The sequence below is a fragment of the Saccopteryx leptura genome, unplaced genomic scaffold (assembly GCF_036850995.1).
Source record: "Saccopteryx leptura isolate mSacLep1 unplaced genomic scaffold, mSacLep1_pri_phased_curated manual_scaffold_57, whole genome shotgun sequence".
NCBI lineage: Eukaryota > Metazoa > Chordata > Mammalia > Chiroptera > Emballonuridae > Saccopteryx > Saccopteryx leptura.
The window spans coordinates 147,332-169,366 of NW_027095739.1; the positions used below are offsets into that span (position 1 = coordinate 147,332).

Sequence of the window (22,035 nt, forward strand, 5' to 3'; positions counted from 1 at the left end):
CCAAGTGAAAAATAAAAATTTAAAAAGATTCTGTGGGCTTTTATTATTATAGACAATTATATCCACATTACTTACAAACTTATTGCCATATCTGTCCAAAGAAACATCATGAGAGGTACAAAAATTATCTTGGGGGAGTTTTGGCCTAGTAGCTCACTTGGTTAGAGTGTAACCCAACATACCAAGGTTACAGGTTCAATCCCTGGTCAGGGCATATACAAGAATCAACCAATAAAAGCATAAAAAAGTGGAACAATGAATCAATGTTTCTGTCTCTTTCTCCTTTCCTCTTTCTCTTTAAAAATTTTTAAGAAAAAATCTTGGGGAAATTTCAACAGTGGCATAGCAGAGCTCTCAATATGAGAAAGCTAATAGAACGTGGACTTTTGCAGTGAATTTTGTCTGCAAAATATGGGAGAGGTTTGTCAATGGGCAGAAAGTAAGAAAGCAGGCTCCATGACATCAGCTTTTGCGGTCAATTTTCTTACAGCGTTTTGCAGGGTCATCGAGAAAATGTGTCCTCTTTCTCTGGAAGCAGTTTCAGAACGTTTTCAACTGCAATGGCCTTACCCTCATCTCTTACTTAATTAGAGTGACCCATCTGAGGGAAGCCTCTACAAGTCTTGAGGCAGAAGCTTCCTGCTGTCTTCACACGACCAAAGCAGACTTGAGCTTGTTTCACAAAATGAGGTCGAGTCTCACTTTTTCCTCCTGATTTTTGTCAACCAAGCACATCAAGGCTGTCACTCTGACTTCCTCAAAGGCAGCACCACAGTGTAACCAGGCCAGATGGTGGATCTGTGCCCTGTATCACTATGTGGGCATGAAAAGTACATCCAGAACGACAAAGATGACTAGGAGCACAGAGTATGGCTCCAGGAGGAAGCTCCTCTTCTGCAAGTCCTTCCAGTCCGATTCTGAGGGTTTCACCTGGGGCTACAGAACCCGTTTCAGCACCATCAGAAAAGACTCCAAGAGCCTCCACAGTGTGCTTGTTTGGCATCTCCACCAGCTGCTGGGCTTTACAAACAGATCCCAATTCCACCTCTCCAGAACCGCGGTGCCCAAATCCGGTACTTATTCCAATGGGCAGCCTGATCGGTGCAGCAACTAGTTTAGTGAAGCTTGACAAGTTATTCAGATATGGAACAAATGGTAATCCAATGTAACAAGGATAGAAATCTGATTGGTTTCTTTCTTTCTTACTTTCTTTTTTTTTTAAGTGAGAGAAGGGGAGTTAGAGAGACTGACTCCCACATAAGCCCAGACTGAGATTTACGCGTCAACCCCTGTCTGGGCAGATGTTTGAATCAACTGTGTTATCCTCAGCATCTGGGCGATTCTAGAACCAATCAAGCTACTGGCTGTGGGAGGGGAAGAGGGAGAGAGAAGGAGGAGAGGGAGGAAAAGAGAAGCAGAAAGTTGTTACTCATGTGTGCTCTGAACTGGGATTGAACCCAAGACTTTTGCAGCTGTGCTGGCACTCTATCCACTGAGCTAGCTGGCCAGGGCCGATGAATTGTTTTAAATAGAAACCAGCATGTAAAACTGAAATTAGAAAGACTGAAAGACACGTGGTCATCTATCTCTTTTCAGGAATTGGCTGAAACCGAACTGTGGGCGCTGCACCGTTGCTTTCCTGCATTGATGACTCAAAGGAGAATCATTTAAGAGAAAGTGGAGGCATTGTTGCAAACTCTTTTGTTTTGAAATTAAAGCCAAGGTAGATTCTAGAATCATTGAGCTGAAATTTCTTGAAAGGAGAGTAACCTTTAAGCAGATTTTACAAACCATGATGAACTGGATTTATCCTTCTCACGTTCTATAATTTTTGTGTGATTTCATTTGAAATTAAGATAATGATCTCTTAGGGACAAGGATATTTAGTTTAAATTCAAAAGTGGTGTCAAGTCTAGTAAAGCACAAATTTCAAAACCCTCCAATTCTTCTTTATGAGAAATACAGTAATTTCTAATAGAAATGTGCTTTCAGAATTCAGTTACCCACAGAACTAGTTTGCTGTTCTATGAAATTGAAGAAACAAAAAATTTAAATATATATTTAAAAAACACAAATGTGTGAGTGCCAGTCTGCAAAGGTACTAATGCTATTTATATGTCTGACTCAATAATATTATTTATTCCAAGCAAAACATTCACAGAACACCGATTCTCACCATCAGGCCCTCTGGCTGGCTCTTGGGGGCTGGCACTGATCTCTGATAAATATTACTCTTGTAGGAAAGACATGTCAGAAGGCTGCTGTTTGTGGTTGACTTTCTCCTTTGGAGACATAGGAAGATCTTTGGTGCTGTGATTATCATCTGGTTACTCTTAGGCAGACACACACACACACACACACACACACACACACACACACGTGCGCGTGCTGGTGCGAGCATGATCTTCCCTAAAATACATTACGGCACTATGGATTTTCATATGGATGGATTTCACCTCCTGTTCTATTGGCTTTTTACTATTGGAGAGGTGTTCTCTTTTCTGCCTCTGACTGTCCTTGTCACTATATTGGTGTAAGTTTTTGTTTGTCTTACCCTTTTAAGGCAGTGAATATTTTACATAAAAATCTGAATGCAGTATATAGTATAGTACCATTGAAACATAAGCCCCTGGACTGAGGTCTATTATACATATTATCATTAAGTTCTTCCCACCTTAATAAATGTGTCAGAAGCTTGGACAAAACGAGGCCTCGGGTTTTTGTCCCACTTCTCATCAGCCTCTGTCACTGTGCTTAGCACTGCTGTCATACACCTGACAGTAATAGTCTGCCTCGTCCTCAGGCTGCAGCCCAGAGATGAGCAAGTACGCTGTATTGGCTGAGGTGTCCTTGGTTCCAGAGACTCGGTTGGGGACCCCAGGTCCTAGCTCCTTGTCTGAGTCCGAGTAGTAGTACAAAAAGTACTGGGAAGCACTCCTTGAGTTCTGCTGGTACCAGAAGATGTTTTTACCACCAACACTGAGGTCGCTGCTCAGGGTTCAGGGAAATCTGGCTGGTGCTCCAGGAGATGCAGAGAGGGAGGGCGGCTGTGTCAGCACAGGCTGGGACAGGGAACCTGCAAACAGACACATCAGAGTGAGTAGAAGGGTCAGGGTGCAGGTGCTCTGGGTCTCTGGGTGCTGTCCCCACCTGTGCAGTGAGAGAGGAGGACAAGGAGCACAGGGGTCCAGGCCATGGTGCTCACAGCTGCTCCTTAGTCCACAGGGCTGGACAGGGCTGCCTAGGTCTCTTATCCCCTCCCAGCTGGCTTCACAGAGGTGGGACAGCTCATGCAAATATGCCCCATCCCCTGCCCCTCCCCCAGTACACTGACAGGGTCTAGGGCCCTGGCACAGGGAAGTCAGCCTGTTGCACTAGTTTCACCATGGATGGGGCTGGGAGGGAGCCGGTGCTGGGAGCACACACAGGGTCACATGCAGGGCACTTAGCCATGCCCAGAGAAGTCATGTCTGCCCAGCCATAGAAAAGAAAGAGCCCAGCCCTGGAGCCTCCAGTCACTGGAGTGCTGCCCAGCTGGGAGCTCCTGTTTTACAGAAACCCTCAGAGATGGTCTTGAGGCGCCCTCTGCTGGTCCCCGGGTGAACCGCTCCTCTTTCAAGCTGCTTCAACATCTAGCCTTCACCTGTTTTCTTGACTCCTGTGTTTTCAACACATTAAGAATCATCATTACAGGGGACAATGCAAATGCGGTCCTGGTGTGACCTTCATTGATTCTGGCACACGTGGATTCTGACCTAGGAGAGACTGAGGATTTCCGTGGAGCTAAGAAACACAGGGAGGGGGCAGAAAGCAAAGAAACAAACAAAAACAATGAGTCCACATGGTGGGAGCTCAGAAGAGAGGCCTTTCTCTGGGTTCTGAGTGTGAACAGAAGCTTATTAAGGGAAAGGGATCCTCACAGAAGAGGACATAGCAGGTGAGGAATGTTCACCCCTCTGGGGCAGAGGGCAGAGGAGACTGCACACCCATGAGGGTTCTGCAGAGCAGGGGCTTGAGCGTGGCCTGGACATCCAGAGGGACAACTGCAGTCATCCTGAGACTTTGTCTTGTGTGCAGGGACATTATTAATCTGGCTGTGCCTGTCGCCATTGCTTCAAATTAAAGATTTAGGTCTATAGATCGTTCTAGAACTTTGCACTTTGCAAGTGGACATCCTGGGGCAGCTTGATGAAAATGACAGCAGAGAAAACTGGGAAGGGCTGGAGTGGCTCATGTCACAAGTTAGGACTTAGGGAGGTGACCGATTGAACCCCAGGCTGGAGAAGGGGGAGAAATGGTCTGGACCATCAGTAGATGAATAATATCCTTGAAAGAGGCGGGGATGCCCCACCGACACCGATGATTTCAGGTGGAAGGACAGGTGCGAGACTTGTTTATTGGGTTTGTGGTCATTTGGCACATTGAGGCCAGGCTCTGAAAGTGGAGATGTGTTAGGAAGATTCAGAGACAATCAGTGCTGCAGAGACTGGTGTCCTCCTCTGTTGGAAGACTAATGGTATAACAAGTCATCAATTGCTAGGGGACTTTGGATGTGTCAATCATGCATTTATTCATTCATAAAGTCATCCTTTAAATAGATAAGTAAGGAATGTCTCAAGTGAGTCAGGCTTGTGACATGGGAGGGGTCAGGCCAGAGCCTAGATCACTGGAGCAGGAGAACCCAGACAAAGTCAGGAGTGCAGATGGCTCTGGAGGGTCACCCAGGCTGAGGGATTCCTGGCATCTCCCAGATGAGTCAACCAGTAAGACAGTGGGTGTCTTACAGAGCCTTCCCTCCAAGTCTGCAGCTAGTGCAGGGAGGACAGTGTCTTTATGGATGTAGGGACAAATTAGAGGAGAAGGCAGAGAGGAGGAGGACCCTGCCTCTGTCTAAGGGGTGAAATGCAGCAACACAGGCCATCTAGGCAGCTCTGCAAGTGCACCACCCAGACTGACTTCCAGGAGACTCTGAATGGGGAGCAGAGGTGCCCTGTAGTCTCACAGCCTCGAGGCTGCTCCAGGCATGATTGGCACAGCAGGTGCCTAAAGCCCAGCCTTTCCTGCTATAGGCAGTGTCTTCATGGGCACCCCACATGCAGGAGACTTTCAGTCTCCCCTGCCCACCTGAGACTTACCCAGACCTGCGCTATGCTCTGAGGCTCTTCCTACCCATCCTTCTCTTCCCCTTCCCGGGAGCAGCCGTTCTATGAAGGTTCCCTCCCTCTCCAGCTCCTTCTTGTTTGTCCGCGACCAGCGTTCCCTCTTCCAAAATATGTCCCTTCTTTGTCATCTATTTTGCATAGAACTTCCAGATTAGAGAGATAGACAATCCCCCCCAAAAAACATGTGGTTTGTTTTTTTTAATTAATATACTAAATCAGCCCTGGCTAGTTGGCTCAGTGGTAGAGCGTCGGCCTGGCGTGCTTGAGTCCCAGGTTTGATTCCCGGCCAGGGCACACAGGAGAGGCGCCCATCTGCTTCTCCATCCCTCCCCCTCTCTTTTCTTTCTGTCTCTTTCTTCCTCTCCCACAGCCAAGGCTCCATTGGAGCAAAGTTGGCCCGGACGCTGAGGATGGCTCCATGACCTCTCCCTCAGGTGCTAGAATGGCTCTGGTTGCAACAGAGCAGCGCCCCAGATGGGCAAAGCATCACCCCCTGATGGGCGTGCCGGGTGGATCCCAGTCGGGTGCATGCGGGAGTCTGTCTGACTGCCTCCCCATTTCCAACTTCAGAAAAATACAAAAAAAAATTAATATACTAAATCAATTTTACAAGTATATCATTGATTTAGTATGTTAATGTCTATATAGTGTGTATTTTTTCACATATATTATGGAGAATTTAACAGAGCCCCAGGAGGAGAGACCTCAGGACTATGCACTGCTTTAAATTCTGTGTTTTGTGTCCTCTGAAGTTTTAAGAAGTGCATTTGCCCCACAGAAACACCATCTGATGAAATCTGTGAAAATGTCTCTGGGTGTGTCCATTTCGAATGTCATATTATAGGTGTGGTTTGATTTAAACTTACAGGTGATCCCTGTATGATGAATGAGGCTGTGATGTCTCTTCACAACGTGTAGCCTAGGGAACACTTCCAAAGAGGAGGGATTTGCATTGCCTTTCTTGGTGCCTAAGTTTATCCATGACATTTACAGAAATGGGAGAAGAGGGTAAATTTAAACAGATGCCTGTTCTTTTTGGACAAAAAATACAGACACCAAGAGTATAAGAACTATCATGTTTTTATTCATCCTTGTGTGTCATGCTTGAAAAATACTCCAACCCCGAGCAGATAGCTCAGGTGCTTAGAGTGTTGTCCCATTACGCAAAGTTCATGTGTTTGATCCCTGGTCAGGGAACACACAGGAAAAAATCATGTTTATGTCTGTCTGTCTTTGTTCTTCTCTCTAAAATTGCTAGATATATTTAATAAATACTCTTAAAAGTATAAATACACCAAAAGATAATATATAAAGCTAGATATGCTATATTTTCATGTGCATTGTATAAAATTTCAATATATGAACTGCACATGTAGTCTGGCCAAATATTGTACTCTGCTCTCTGGTTGACAGGAGATTCTATGTGATTGGGTCACACTCTCTGACCTCATGTGAGTGTGTGTAACTGTCCTGTCTAACAGACGAGAACGCGGAAGCACAGAGAGATGATACATCTAGTCTCCGTCCAGCTGAATGGCCTAAACAGGAATAAATGTTAAAGGTGTCCTAATTCTAAAAACATGTCTTTTTAACACAGTGATTTTCAAACTGTGGTGATTAGGATCCCTCAGGGGACATTTGAAAATGTCTGAAGGCTTGTTTATGGGTCATTACTTAGAGATGAGGGTACTACTAGCAATGTAGATGTGGAGCCCAAAGGATGTTTCTAAATATCCCATGTGTACCCCCTCCACAGACAATGACCCTATATCCGATGTCAAATGCGCAGTGGCTCAGAAATCCGGTTCTGAACAAAATTATCTCCATGAAATGATTGAAATGGAAATAGACAATCATCATCAAGGCATCAGAGAAATCTGGAAAAAGAAAAAACAGAAGGACTCAAAAACCGACAATCTCAACGCAAACATTCCAGCAGGAGACAGAAAGGAACTCTTCTCTGTGGTGCGGACGGTTAGGGCAGACCCAGGATGGGAGGCTCTGGGGTGTTCTGGTCTCACTTCCCCGTGAGTCTGGAGCACTGTGTGATGGTAGCTGCTATCATAATCATAAGACTGACAGTAGTAGTCGGCCTCGTTCTCGGGCTGCAGCCCAGAGATGGTCAGGGAAGCGGCGTTGGAGGAGCTGTCGATGGACCCAGAGAACCGATCTGGAACCCCGGAGGGTCTCTCATCATCACGGTAGATCACAGTGGTGGGGACACTGCCCGGTCGTTGCTGGTACCAGGACACATAGTTGCTCCTAATGTTGCCGCTGCTGCGGGTGCAGAAGATGGTGACCTTCTGTCCAGGAGACCCCAACACAGAGCGGGGCTGAGTCAGCACAAACTGAGCCCAGGACCCTGCAAGGAGGGAGCAACACAGAGATCAGGGAGGACAGAACAGACCCCTTTCCCAGGGAGGGGGGAGAGGTCATCCTCCCAGGTGACAAACAGGTGTCCTCCCAGAATTCCCTCAGGCTCCACCTGTACAGTGAGCCAGGAGGGCGAGGAGGAGTGGAGCCCAATCCATGGTGCAGACACCCCAGACTCTGCTTCCTGACCCCACAGCCAGGCCTGAGCCTTTACACTTCTTATATGTCCCCCTGACACAGGGGGGGAGTCTATGCAAATCTTCCTCTTTCAGGAGGCTGTGCAATCTTCCTTTTCCTTAGGCTCCTCTTACATACATAGCCAGACTCCTGCTGAACTGGGGGGGGGGGGGGGAGGGCCAAGCCCAAGGATGACACAGGAAACCTGCAAGAGTCAGGGAGAGAACCCACAGCTGAAGACTAAGGGCACATGTGCGATCTCCAGTGAATGTAGAAGGCTTGGTGACCTTGGGTGACAGCTGGGTCTCAGGGCTCCTGCCCCAATCCTGGCCCTGATCGGGGCCTCTTCATGGTTCTAGTCTTCTCATATTGGCTCATTTCACTTAATAATCTGCGTGTTAGGTTCCTGTGTTTTTCTGTGGCCTTAAAAATTATTCTTTATATTTCCAATCATATTCCATAGCATAAATGGACAAGAGTTTGTTAATCCATTCACCTGTTGAAGGACATAGCAGTTGCTTTTTAAGGTATAACAACAGTGAAAAAAGAAGCTACAACTTGTTGTGCTCATACTTGTTTGAACATAAGTAACTGATATAAGTAAACACCCAGCAATGTGATGTCTATATTGTCTCATGTAAAAGTGTGTTTAGCTTTGTAAGAAACTGACAGGGGATCTTGAAAAACAGCTGTGATATTTTGCACTCCCAACAGCATGAGTTAGAGTTCCTGCTGCCCACATCCTGGGTAGCATTTGCTGTCATCCATGTATTGAGGGTTACCATTCTAATAAGACTAGAGGCATCTCTTGTTTAAAGTTGTAATGCCCAATGACACTGTGTTGAGCACATTCTCAGGTGCTGACTCCCAGGTGTACATAGTCCTCAGTGATGAGACTGTTCAGATCTGCTCAGTGGGCAGGCGTTCCCTACTCTCAAGGACTGGAGCTATATTACAAAGATTATTTATATTTATTAAAATATAATTACCATTCCTCGATAATTGGTATAAATACACAAAATACAAAAAACACTTCATTTCAAATTAATAAATATGATACAGACTCCTTTAAGTGGTGGTAATTTAATAATGTAAGAATGTAATATTCATATTAAATTTTATATTGTACACACTTGAGTTCTTTGGTTGATATCTAAACAAACTTTTCAAAACATGTTTTACCCTTTACTATCAATATGTATTTTATTCCATTTTCAGTATAATTAGATATTTAATGGAAAATTGAAGTGTTGTGTGATTTTCTATCTATTTTGAGCTGTAAATCAGGCCTGGACAATTGAATTCATGTGGGGAGGGGCTGAGATATGAGGTAAGTGTGTGAGTCAGAGCCAACTGCTCATGCGCCTTTCCAGGTCCACAGGTGCAGGGAAGTCACACTTCAGTGAAGACACTGCCTGCCCAAGTGTGCAAGAGCCCTTAGAAAATTTTCCCACTGGGCCTGGCTCTGAATCCAGAGCTCTCAGACACAGTCCACCAGCGCCCCCTGCTGGTCTAGAACACACATCCAAAGCCCATTTCATACCACCCAGCTCTCCTGGAAGGGCACTGGTTTGTGAAATTAGGTCATTCTGATGCCACTACCCAGGGCAGTAGAATCAATAGATCCACTCAGTGTGGTTTTGTGTTGAGACATTCATATTTAGAGGTCACTGATGATCTCCAGGCAGCAAAAGAAGTGCAAGGTTACCATATATTATAGAATTGTTTGAGCTTTGAGTTTACTTCTATTTTGCCCCTGGGTTCATTACTGGTAAGTGACTACCTAATAACAAGATCTTGGATTAAGGTTCTGCGAAGAACCCTGTTGGTTTCTACCTGGTGATAACTCTACTGGGTGAGCCTTGCCAGTGGATTGATTTGGTTTGAGGGTTGTTGTCATGTCTCCGGTCAGCTCCCCGTCCTCACTGCACACGTCCTGGCTCTTTATCTGTGTCTTTGTCATGAGAACATGATGTCATCAGAGAAGAAAGGCCTTTTGTTGTTGATTCTGTGTGTTCTCATTTACGCTTGAACTGAACCTGGAAATGCATATACACAGGGGTGGGCAAAGGTACGTTTACAGTTGTACTGCAGATAAACAATACAATGTTAATAAATATGAATACAAGTCTAAACTCCATGTTTCATGTACTCACAAATATAAAGTCACATTTGCCCACAATTATACACACACACACATGCACACACACACATATTTGATAAATATAACATTTTTGTTTAGCTTTTTTATTTTCCTCAACATTACCATAAAAGCACATCTCATCTCTTTTCAGAGTTTACTTCTTCATTTCTGACCTAAAACTGCTCCTGCCCTGTTGTGTCCTAATCCACATTACCCCTGATACAGTTCATTTGTTAAGAGTTTGGTGGTTGTTTTCATGAGGGTTGGGTTTAGAAATTTATACCTCCAAACATAGATGTTTACTCATCATCACATCAAAGAACCACAGAGGGAAAGGTACAACAGGTCATCTGGTTACAGTGCAGGAAGTGAGCAGGTGACAGGTCTGAGAGCCATGTCATCACAGGAAGTGACCCCCAGAACCTGGAGATCAGGGGTCCTCAGAGGGCAACCACCAGCAAACAGAGAAAGAAGCTTCCCTGAGCGGTGAGGGGGCAGGGGACGGGCATCAAGCCCAGGCCGGGAGCAGGGCCATGCAGGGAGGCGGGAGAGGGCCCCAAGTCTCCCAGGGCACAGATACCAGACTTGTGCATTTCTTGTCACCTGCCCAGCAGCTCTGAGGGGTATTTTTTTGGGGAGTACAAAGTGATTCTTTTTGAATTGAAAGGCCAGTAATAAAAGTAAATATTTTATTGACCATTGAAGACAACCAAAGCAAGAACATGAGGCCGTCTGGTTTAATTACTCAGGTGACAGCAGAAGCTGTCTCATGACCAGTGGGTGACGGTCACAGTCCATGACATGGAAAACAATGGGTCTTTGGGGAGAGGAGAGCTATTATTACTTCAGTTTCCATTGGCACAGGTGTCCTTTGTGCATGGGGTTGTACTTATCTAAGTGACAGTGATAGTCAGCCTCCTCAACAGGCTAGAGGTCAGGGATGGTCAGAGAGGCCAGGTGCACAACCAGGAGCCAGACAAAAGGGTTAGAGTCCTGACTGTCAGGCACCTTTGTCCTAGGTCAGAGGTACAGCCCTGTGCTGGCTGGGTGCTCACTGTGTTTGCTGCTCCATGCTCAAGAGAAGGTGACCTCAGACCCTGGCTCATCAAGAGCTTCACAGGAGCAATGACAGACACTGGGGAGTCCCTGCTCCTGATGTACCACAGCCCACCATCACCCCGGATTTTTGGGAAGCTCCAGTGGGTTGTGAAGACAGGACACAGTCAAGGCTCGGGGTTCAGGATACCCTCTGTCAGGAGTCCCACAGCCCTGAGTGCTGTGGGCTGTAAGGGTTTCTCATTCATAAAGCCACCTCACCCTCTTCCCTGGAGTGGGCTTCACATTGTCCCAGCAACATATAGCATTTTCACCCTATCAAGACCCCCCAAAATATTTCTTGGGCTCAGGCCACAAATTTCCCTTTTAGTAACCCCCTCTCTCCTGATTGAACAGCAAGCTCAGGTTCCCAGCAAAGGTTGCCCCAGCTCTGTGCTGGAAGTCCTCCCGGGCTGGAGTCGCCACCAGGGACCTCACATCTTGGTGCCTCATCCACGGTACTCAGAGCTCATCCGCTGCCTGTGCTCAGACAGGCGCTTGGAAGGAAGGGGAAGGTCACTGCTCTGACCTCTCACAGGGAAAAGTCCTGGCTGTGGAGGACGATCCACCTGCTGAGTTTGGTCCCTGAGCTGTGAAAATAAAAAATTTCAAATGCTGTTTCCTTATTTCAAGAGAAACACTGCATTCCCTCATGCTCTGGTTTTATTACACATAGATAACAGGCAAAATTTCAGTGTCTTAATAAATTCTTTTTTTTTTTTTTTTTTTTTTTTTTCCTTTTTCTGAAGCTGGAAACAGGGAGAGACAGACAGACAGACTCCCGCATGCGCCCGACCGGGATCCACCCGGCACGCCCACCATGGGGCGACGCTCTGCCCACCAGGGGGCGATGCTCTGCCCATCCTGGGCGTCGCCATGTTGCGACCAGAGCCACTCTAGCACCTGAGGCAGATGCCACAGAGCCATCCCCAGCGCCCGGGCCATCTTTGCTCCAATGGAGCCTTGGCTGCGGAAGGGGAAGAGAGAGACAGAGAGGAAAGCGTGGCGGAGGGGTGGAGAAGCAAATGGGCGCTTCTTCTGTGTGCCCTGGCCGGGAATCGAACCCGGGTCCTCCACACGCTAGGCCGACGCTCTACCACTGAGCCAACTGGCCAGGGCCTTAATAAATTCTTTAATGTTGGTATTGATCTTGTTATACTGACAATACAGAAACATGAAATAAAAAATTGAGAATAGACCTCACATAAACCATGAGTTAGTTTCCTATATAATTTACATATAGAAATAATTCTAAAATGTTCATTTGTAGTGAACTAAGACTCGGGGAGGTTAACGTTTATATCTGACTTCCTCATCTGTGTGTGTCACTGTGAGGAGCACTAATGTGCCAGGTCTCACAGTAATAGTCCGCCTCATTTTCAGGCTGGGGCCCAAAAATGAGCAGGAGCCCCACATTGGCCGAGACATCTTTGGATCCTTAGAAGCGGCGGGAGGTGCTGGGGCCCTGGATCTTATCTGAGTCTGACTTGAACCACACAAGGTACCGGGGAGGGCTCCCTGGCCTCTGCTGGAGCCAGTTTATACCATAGTCGCCAACACTGAAGCCACTGCTCAGGGTGCAGGAGAGTCTGGCTGATGCTCCAGGAGACGCAGAGAGGGAGGGCGGCTGAGTCAGCACAGGCTGGGACAGGGAACCTGCAGACACAGACACTCATGGGTTCTGGGATGGGCATAAAGTGTAAGCCACTTAGGGATCTAAAGCACATGAGGCTGAGAGAGGATTAGTAGGCAGCCCTGGACACCTCCAGACTCTCCCTACCTGTGCAGTAGTAGGAGAGGAGCATGAGGAGAAGGAGACACCCAGCCATGGTGTCATAGCCCCCTGTGGTCCCAGATCAGGTCTGAGGTGGGCCGGGCCTCTTTCATCTTCCCCATTGGAGGAGGAGCTGTTCACAGTATTTGTTTCCTTAATGGTAAGCTTTTTTTCACGCTGAGAAACAGCAAAGACCAAGCTTAGTTTAGTAGACAGAAGATCAGAAGGGTGAAACTGAATCTGTCACCTGGGAGATTCTAGGGAGGAAGCAGCTGCTGGGACCTTACACAGATCAGTGAGCAGGCGACTGCCCCACCCAGAGAGAACACAGCCACACAATTCCCAACAGCAAACTCAGACAACAAGGCCCTGGGGAGTTTGGGGGATTGGTTACATAGTGCAAAACTCCCACCATCTGACACTGGTGGACCCACAGTGCCCCCTGCTGCTCACTGCTCAAACTTCATCTGTGGATAGAAATGATTTGGGGTACACTGTCCTAAAACCTAGTCACGGTCAGTCCACAAACATCCATGGGCGCAACACATTCTATACCTCAAGTTACTAATATAAATAAACAATATTTTCCAATGATGGGCTTTCTGTAATACTAGAAGGGAAAGATGGAAAATAGGATCACCAAAAAATGTGGCCAGAGCTATAGGCATCTGATAGTGCAGAGGGCTCTTGAGCAAACCTTGAGCTTCCAGTTCAACAGGGACCACATGGAGGAGACTGGTGATCAGGGCTGACATTGCACAGTGGAGTCTTACTGCACAGCACACAAAGCATACATTTCCATAAAATGGGTCGACTTCTTAGAAGATGTAACAGAGTGTGTAAATACTAAGACACATTAAGTACTGAGCTCTGTGGAGGCAAAGGTTATGGACTGACCATTGTGGTGTCAGATCAATGAATTGACTAGATAAGTCAGCAAGGGTCCAGGTTGCAAAGAACCTTCTCTGTTCTCATATTTAATTATGATATATTTATGACCATTTACGGACGTATATTTGACAGGCAACCAACAGTGAGCCATTTGATAAATTTTGGCATTTATATAAACCTGTGAAATCACCAACAATATCAAGATAATGAATACATCTACCAACCTCAAAAGTGTCTTTATATTCTTTGAAATTCCTTTTTCTTTTCTACCCCTCTCACCATTTTCCAGGCAAGCATTGCTCTGCCTTTCCTCCACATGCATGTAATTGCATCTTTCAGAATTGTATAAAATTGAAACCATACAGTATACAATGTTTGTCCTTATATTTATTCTGAAATTTAAAAACTTAATCTGTACTGTATCATATATCCATAAGTCATTAGTCGCTAAAAGTACCCTCTCTGTGGATTTAGCACAGTTTATTTAAGCTATTGCCTACCGAGAGACATGGGGGTCATTTACAATAACTGGCTATTATAAATGAAGCTGCTGTGAATATTTGTGGGGGACCCACTGTAATCACATACAGTGCGTGTACATTTTTTTGTGATATATACATATAATAGTGGGACATGCTAACAAGTATATGTTTAATGTTTTAGAAAGTACAGAACCACTCTTTAAAGTGATATAATCATTTTCTTTTTTTTTTTTTTTTTTTTTTGTATTTTTCTGAAGCTGGAAACGGGAAGAGACAGTCAGACAGACTCCCGCATGCGCCCAACAGGGATCCACCCGGCACACCCACCAAGGGGCTACACTCTGCCCACCAGGGGGCGATGCTCTGCCCCTCCAGGGCGTCGCTCTGTTGCGACCAGAGCCACTCTAATGCCTGGGGCAGAGGCCAAGGAGCCATCCCCAGCACCCGGGCCATCTTTGCTCCAATGGAGCCTTGGCTGCGGGAAGGGAAGAGAGAGACAGAAAGGAAGGAGAGGGGGAGGGGTGGAGAAGCAGATGGGCGCTTCTCCTGTGTGCCCTGGCCGGGAATCGAACCCGGGACTTCTACACGCCAGGCTGACGCTCTACCACTGAGCCTACCGGCCAGGGCGATCTAATCATTTTCACTCCAACCAGAAGGACACAAGGATCTAACTGTACCACGTCCTTGTCTGCACTTGGCCTGGTCGGTCCTGTTAACTTCAGCCATTCTCAAGAGATGCAGTGCCTTTTCATTGCGGTTTCAATCTGTACTTCACTGAGATATTCTGAAGCTGAACATTCTTCCATGTGCTTACTTGTCCTCTGTATATCATCTTTGGAGGAGCATCTTTTGAAATAACTTTATCAGCGGTGACTTACATGACAGTTTTTGTTTTTTTTTCAGATATGTGATTGCAAGCAGTCTGTGGCTCTGTTGCCACTCTATTAACATTGTCTCTCAAAGAGCACATGATTTAAAACTTGATAAAGTTCAAATGATTTTTCTATGCTTTTTGCTTCTGTTGTTCTAGCTCAGAGCTCTGTGCCAGCTTGAGCATTCTGTGCATGTCTCCTGGAATGATGTCTTCACATCTAATAGCACACATGCTCTACGGGACACAGAGTGTTCTCACTTACAGTGATAATGCACTCCCCTCCTGCACTTCTATATTAGAGTAGTGGTTTCAAACACATTGTTCCTAATTAACACATGAAGAAGTAAAATGACCCAGTTATAAGAAAGAAATCCTCAGGAATTTATGTCTTAGAGGAAGCAGCTGGACTCTGCCAGAACCACAGGCAGCTGGATTCTGCCGGGACCCTGGGTGGCTGGGCACAGCTGATGGGACCTCAGCCCTGAGCTCAAGGACCATGTTTCTCTCCTCACACTTGAAGTCAGCAGGGCCTCTCAGGTTGTGAGATCACCAAGTAAGAGGAGACTGAATGTTATCAGGGAAGTTCACCAGGCTGTGCGCACATGCTGGTCTAAGGACTGGAACCAGGTACTCGGTGAGTCATGGTCACCTCTGGGCCTCTGCAAACCTCAAACAGCATTCTTCTCCCTCCACCGTCTTCTCTTGGATGGTTTCTGTCATGAACAGGTTGATGTTACTTACTATGAGGGCTTCCTTAGACCCTCAGGTCTCATAACGAGCCTCTCAACTCAGGAAATGGGAACAGAAGTGACAGCAGAGTCACAAGCACAGGCAGAAATGGACAGGCAGAAGTGGGCTAGGAGCACGGGGGTGGGTCTGTCTGGTTCACAGGGACCTCGAGCAGGAGCAGAAGGTTCCAGACTGGAATGTCAGGGTTGGAAGTGGTCCTTGCTTCTGTATCTCATTAAACTCGCAGGTCTGACAATAGGCAGCAGCCAAGTGCCTGTTCACCCAACGCCTCAAGGACCTCCTGGAAGTCAGTTTTCTGGTGCAGAACATAAAAGAGAGAAATGATTCAGACAGTTTCTTTTTGTTTTTAGAGAAAAAGCTACCCGGGCAATACCTGCAGCTGTAAAGAGAGCATAGCAATAACTAGGACATCATTAGTAGAAAAGCTGCCTTTCAAAATAGGTCAGGAAAGCAAAGCAAAACAACCAGAAAACTCCTAAACTAAGTCATCATTTATGAAACACCTCCGAGAGAGAATGTAATGCAGCTTTGTTCTGATCCTTTGGACCTGACAAGGTGACATTGGAGGTGTGCACGGAGACAGACCTTGCGGTGTCTGGGGCCCTTGATCCCGGCAGCTGGGAAGTAACCATGTGCCGGTTTCACAAAGGGTGCCAGCTCTGGAGGAGGTAGTTTCGCTGCTTTAGTGACTGCAGGGTATGCGGAATTAGTGAGCATTTTATACGGACTATCTGGAGCCCAGGCAGATGTCAAAATGGGGATTTCTGCCTAACAAGAATCAGCTCAGAAAAAACATTCCATCTGCTTCTACAGTGGAGCCTTCAAAGTGAATCTTCAGCTCTTCACATGATGTGGCCTTGTTGCAAGCTGCATCCCAGAGGCAGGACAAGGGAAAGTGGGGGAAAGGGGAGGCAGTGAATAAAAGCACTCTGCTAGGGGCCTGCACACCTGAGTATTGTCTCCCAAAGACCGACTTGTTCTCAGAATCGAGTAAGCCCACCCACCACCCTGCTCCCCACTCCTGTTCACACACTCTGCCCCTTCAACAGAAGATATTTTTAGAGTTCGTTACAAGGCTAGGCAATTTCAGCTAAAGCTGTTTCACTTGCAAAAGTATGCTTGCTGAAGGCCAGTTTCTCGGCTTGTTTGAAAGCTATGTAGGCGGCTGTATAGACGGCAAGATGATAACCAGGGCTGTGAGAAGAAGCCAGAATCAGAGCTGGGTGGGGGTATAGCCTGTCAGACACCTTATCTTTTCCTCTTCTTCATCTTCTAAGCAGCCCCAAATTCCAAAGGTAGTAGAGAGCTGTAAGTTTACAGGAAATAAGAAACTTGCTATCACCATCTGCGTGTGATGGTGACCCTGTGACTTCAGTGAGAAGAGGGACATGGGACATGTGCTCTGTGACTTCTCTTAGGAGCCTGGATGATGTGGTGAGAGAAAGCTACTTGCCATCCACGGTCAGTGGACCACTTACCCCACCTGTACAAGTGCATTTTAAGCTCACCTTTCTGATATCTGCATGTGGCCTGAAATCCCTCCATCGTCACAAAGCCATCCTTGATTAATGAATGAGAGTTGACTGGTAATGAATTCCCTAGTTTCAAATTCCACAATTCTATTTGTACACATTAACTTCCAAAAGCAATTCATTTCTTTGCTTACGATGTAATGATTTCTTGGTCAATTTGTGTATTTATGCCAGGTTGGCTCATAGTTTGCATTTTCTCTGAGTTTCCAGAATTACTGGGCTGTGTCTGGGTTTCTGTCTGCAGAGGGCACACACCTGGGGAGGGTGGGGCGAGCCCCCTGCACACAGACGAGGTGCAGGTGGTGGTGGCATGGCGCATGCTCCATGGCCTCCAGCTACCGGGGCCTCTGACAGATGCACACTCTTCACGCAGGGTCAGCACAGCTTAGGACAGACAGGACTGGGAACACACAAGGGGTCGGGAGAATCTTCCTTGGAGTTTCGAGTTGTTGAGGAAACAAGTGATCCGCTTAATTGCAAGGCTTAACCTACTAATGACACCCACTCTCATTAAATGCAGGGCTGGAGGAGCCTCCACGCAACGCTGGGAAGATGCCAGGCAGGGTGGCCTGAGAACCTTCCCTAAGAGAAAATCGGGAGCCCTGGTTGCTGGAAAAGCCTCAGGTTTCACCATGTATCAAGTCCACATGGGGACTGATCACCTTCCAATGACCCTTGCAGCCCGGGAGCAATTTGAGGGGGATGGGCTCTCCCCACCTTGCCGCCCCGCGGGTTGTCTGGATCCTTCAGCTCCGCATTGAGGCCCACGTGCCTCAGCCGGTAACGGTTCATACAGCGCATGCGCGTTTGGTACCGTTTCCCGCAGCCAGTGCTCTAGAAGCCGCAGACGTTGGAGAAGCCAGACAGCAGGGACGGTTGGATATGGGAGCAGAGTCTATGGACCAGGCAGCTCCTCATGCACAGACCTAAACTACCCGATGCGCATATGTCCACGGCAAGTAGAGGAGAACGAACTGCTTTTCAGGTGGGAGAGAGACACGGGCGGGGTGTCCTCCACTGGAGGACCTGGGAGCCTGTAAGGCCACACATCCTCATGGTGACACACTGATGCTCATTTGCAGATGCTTTGGAGCCATGTGGGGTCGTTGGCTCCCTCTGACCCGGAGACTATGGAGGTTTGAGGGCCGGGCTCAGCTCCGCAGGCTGCGGTAACGGTGAGAAGTGCGCAGGCGCGGGCAGCCAGGGGTCTGGGCGGAGCTGGTCGGGGACGGGGAGGCACAGCCCTGAGCGCAGTCTCTCGGGTGGACACTGTATCTATCCCAGTGCGACCCCGAACCCACCCAGGGCCTCACTGCCCTGAGGGTTAGTACAGAGGAAACGTGGCTGCCTTCCAGGGAGGGACTGGAGGGACAGCAGCTGTGTCCTCACAGGAGAGACTCATGAGCCCTGGTTCTGAAGAAGCCCCAGGTCCCACTGTGGGCTGTCTCCCATTTGCAGCTGCTGCCTGAGAGCGATTTGGGGCATTGGGTGTGCTCCTTCTTCCCTGGAGGCCAAACAGGTGGTCTAACCCGGGGCAGAGGCACCTGGCTCTTGATCAGCATGGGTCCTGGCGGGACAGCTCACCCAGTGAGCACACTGATGGCCAAGCCCCCGGGTGGCCCTGAGGGAGCTGCCAGATGATCGGAGCAACCTCAGATTGTCACACACTGTCCTACTCCGCTCTCAGGTCCTAGCCCCTTCTGTCCTCTCTGAGACACCTGGCCATCCAGTAGAAGAGCACTGGTGTCCTAATCTTCTCTTCTGAAGCCCCTTGTGATGTCACAGAGGGACCCAGGGCCACTGGGATTGTAGACAAAGGGTGTGTGTGCCTAAGGGTGCCCCTCTCACTCCTAAGGGGCCTCAGGCCCTTGTGTTTCAGGTCAATCAGCAAAACACACACAGACGTTTATTACATCATCCATTTCACCTCCAAAAAGAAGACTATTTGCTCTTCAGTTTTTCAATGCAGATGCCCCAGTTTAAATCACTTCTTTTCCCAACATTCTCACCTCCTGTAACTGAAACCCAAGTGAGACTCGAGGCTGATGAGTCTGGTCACATGCAGTCTCTAAGTCTTTGTTCCTGACATGGGTGGGATCAGCCTCCTCTGTCTCCCTGGTGTCTGTCTGGGCACATGCTGTGCCCTGTCCAAGGACCTCTGTCCTGTGGGGACATGACTGGGCAGAAGAGGTGCCATTAGAAACATCTAGATGGTGACAGAGAAGGGGATAGACTTGGAAAAACAGACACAAGGAAGGGCTTCTGATCCTTAGGTGCTGGTGACAGAGGTGACAACAATCACACAAGAATGAGTGTCTGCTCAGGGGTCTCAGAGGGGGTGTCTGTGTCGCTTCCTCCTGAGCACACAGCACTGTGTGCATTGAGTCTCATCACCTATGGGAATGTTGTCATAACATCGTCCTCAGGCTGGAGCCCAAGATGCTTGTGAGGCCACACTGCCTGCCTTGGAAGCAGAAAATCAATCTGGAATCACTGACAGCCTAGTCCTTCCTAGAGTCAGAGATCAGGGGCAACCTCACTTGAGCTGAAACCCGTATACATTATAGGATTCAATGTTGCTGCTGCTCCCAGAGATGACGTGATCACTGGGTCAGAGTCCCCAACAACCAAGGGTGACTGGGTCAGCAAACAGGATGCCGAGGACCCTGAAATGAAGGACACAGTCACAGAGATAGAGTCAAGGTCCCTGCCCACAACTCAGGCTAAGCACCATGGAGCAAGGCCAGGGGGCCCAAGCAAGGCCTGGGACAGGCCTGGAGTTGTCAGTGTAGTCTAAATAGACAGTTCACTTTTCACCCCGGTGAGGATCAGACTAGAGGGCTAACCTCACTGTCATTGCTGAAATCTATGTGACTATGGAGACTAATGCATAACATAATCTTTATATTGCAATACACAAAGCTATAGTATCTTCATAATTTTACCTCCTTGTCCGTATCTCTGAGGCTGAATTATGGTGTTAGATTTATATTTTCCAGAATGGTGCTGGCCTGGCCAGCCCTGCTGCTGTCAGGGGAGACTGAAGGGAGCTCCCTGACTTCTGCTGACACCAGCATATCCTGTGTCCCTGACAATGACGTCACTGCTCAGGGTGTAGGGGGTGTCCCAGCAGGTCAAGGATGCAGAGAGAGAGGCCGCTGATTCAGCACAGACTGGCAATGGAAACTGCAAACACAGACATGAGTGTATAGTTTTAATATATACATATATATATATAATGTAGATAATTATTTATAGGTAATTAGATAGAAGATAGATAGATAGATGGATGGATGAATTATAGATAGATAGATAGACAGATGTTACCAGACAAACAAAGATGCTCTCCTCAAAAAGGTTATTTGGGAGCTCAAAAGAAGCTTCCCAAGAACCACAGGAAAGACCAGAGTGTGCCCTCCTATGAACTCCAGACCATCTTGGCGATGGCAGCATCACATGGAGACAGAGCTCCCGGGACAGAGCGATGTGGGGTCAAGGGTAGGAGCCCCTAAACCTCTGCTCCTTGTGTCCCGCATTTCAGGCCAGAGCACTTTTTCATTCATTTACTCAAGGAATGAAAGAATCAATTTGAATTACCAATGACTAATTGGACCCAATATTTTTTTCTAAAGACCCATGGATAACTCATGGAAAGGTGGAGACAGGGGCAGACTATGTGCCTGAGGTAAGAAGCCTGTGACCCAGGTTGGGACAGAGGAGATTTTAGCTGAGCTGCCGACAAGGACTGGAGACTCACTCTTGGACCTGAGTGTCACACCCATCCCGGTAGAGCAGGTGCTCAGGGCATTTCTTGGTGGCTCTTATAACTGGACCCCAGCTACACTCCTGTCTCCGGGGTTCCCTCTGAGGGGCAGTCTGCCTCCTGACAATTCTGACCCTGAGGATGCTGGGTTAGCACAGAGTGATTCCTGAGTTCCGGGGGGACAGGAGCCTGAGAACTGCAGAGCCCAGGGGGGTGTGCACTCAGAGAGAGGAGGGTGTGTGTGTGAGTGTGGGTGCATGAGTGTGTGACTGCGCCCTTAATCTGTGGATCTGACACTATCTTCAGGAAATAGTGCTGAATTGTATCCCAGAGCGGGAGAGACAGGTGTGTATGTCCAAGGGACCTCATGGAGCCATTTCCTCAGAGATCAAGCATGAGGACAAGTGGACTACAGTCCTTATTGTTGTCTTTCAGTCCTGTGAGGATGGTTCTTCATGAAAACCCATCCCTGGGGCTGGTTCTCTGTAAGACGTCCCAGGTCCTGGGAGGTCCTGTAAGAAGGGCCAGTGTGTAAGAAGCCACTTCCCTTGGACCAAGATGAAATTTAGGCAAGGAAGAGGAATTTGGTGCAGATTAGGTCTGATAACACTCCCACTTAATCAGCATTCCAGGTCCCGTGGAGTCAGGGAAATCTGTCCATATTCCTCCTGCAGCTGTAGGACCCTCAGCTGTGGGGTCTCAGGTCTCAGGAGCGCACAGGGTGGGGTGACCACATAGCCCCCTTCTTCCTGCCCACAGGTCACAAGCCGTGTCCAATTGTCGGCCCTTCCTTTGTTTATGACATCAAATCTGACTCTGTTCAGATCCTCAATCATTCTGAAGGATGAATAATAAATACATCAACCATTTCTATGTACGAGTATTCAAAGGTTGGATGGACACATCATCTTAAGAAAAAAAGCAAGCTTTGGCCGTTTGACTCAGTGCATAGAGTGTCTGTCAGCCCTGCATGTGGATACCCCAGGTTTAATCCCCAGTCAGGGCACACAGGAGACGCA

General features: G+C 47.7%; 1 long non-coding RNA gene and 1 gene segment (V, D, J or C); both read right to left on the reverse strand.

The window, feature by feature from the left end:
* Window positions 1-22,035, reverse strand: part of LOC136387063 (uncharacterized) — a 165,840-nt gene that overhangs the window by 114,512 nt on the left and 29,293 nt on the right. The window lies entirely within an intron of this gene.
* On the reverse strand, window positions 2,736-7,720 carry LOC136387064 (immunoglobulin lambda variable 6-57-like). The segment is given in 3 exon segments: window positions 2,736-2,945; window positions 7,184-7,524; window positions 7,648-7,720. Coding segments are annotated over 3 exon segments (597 nt in total).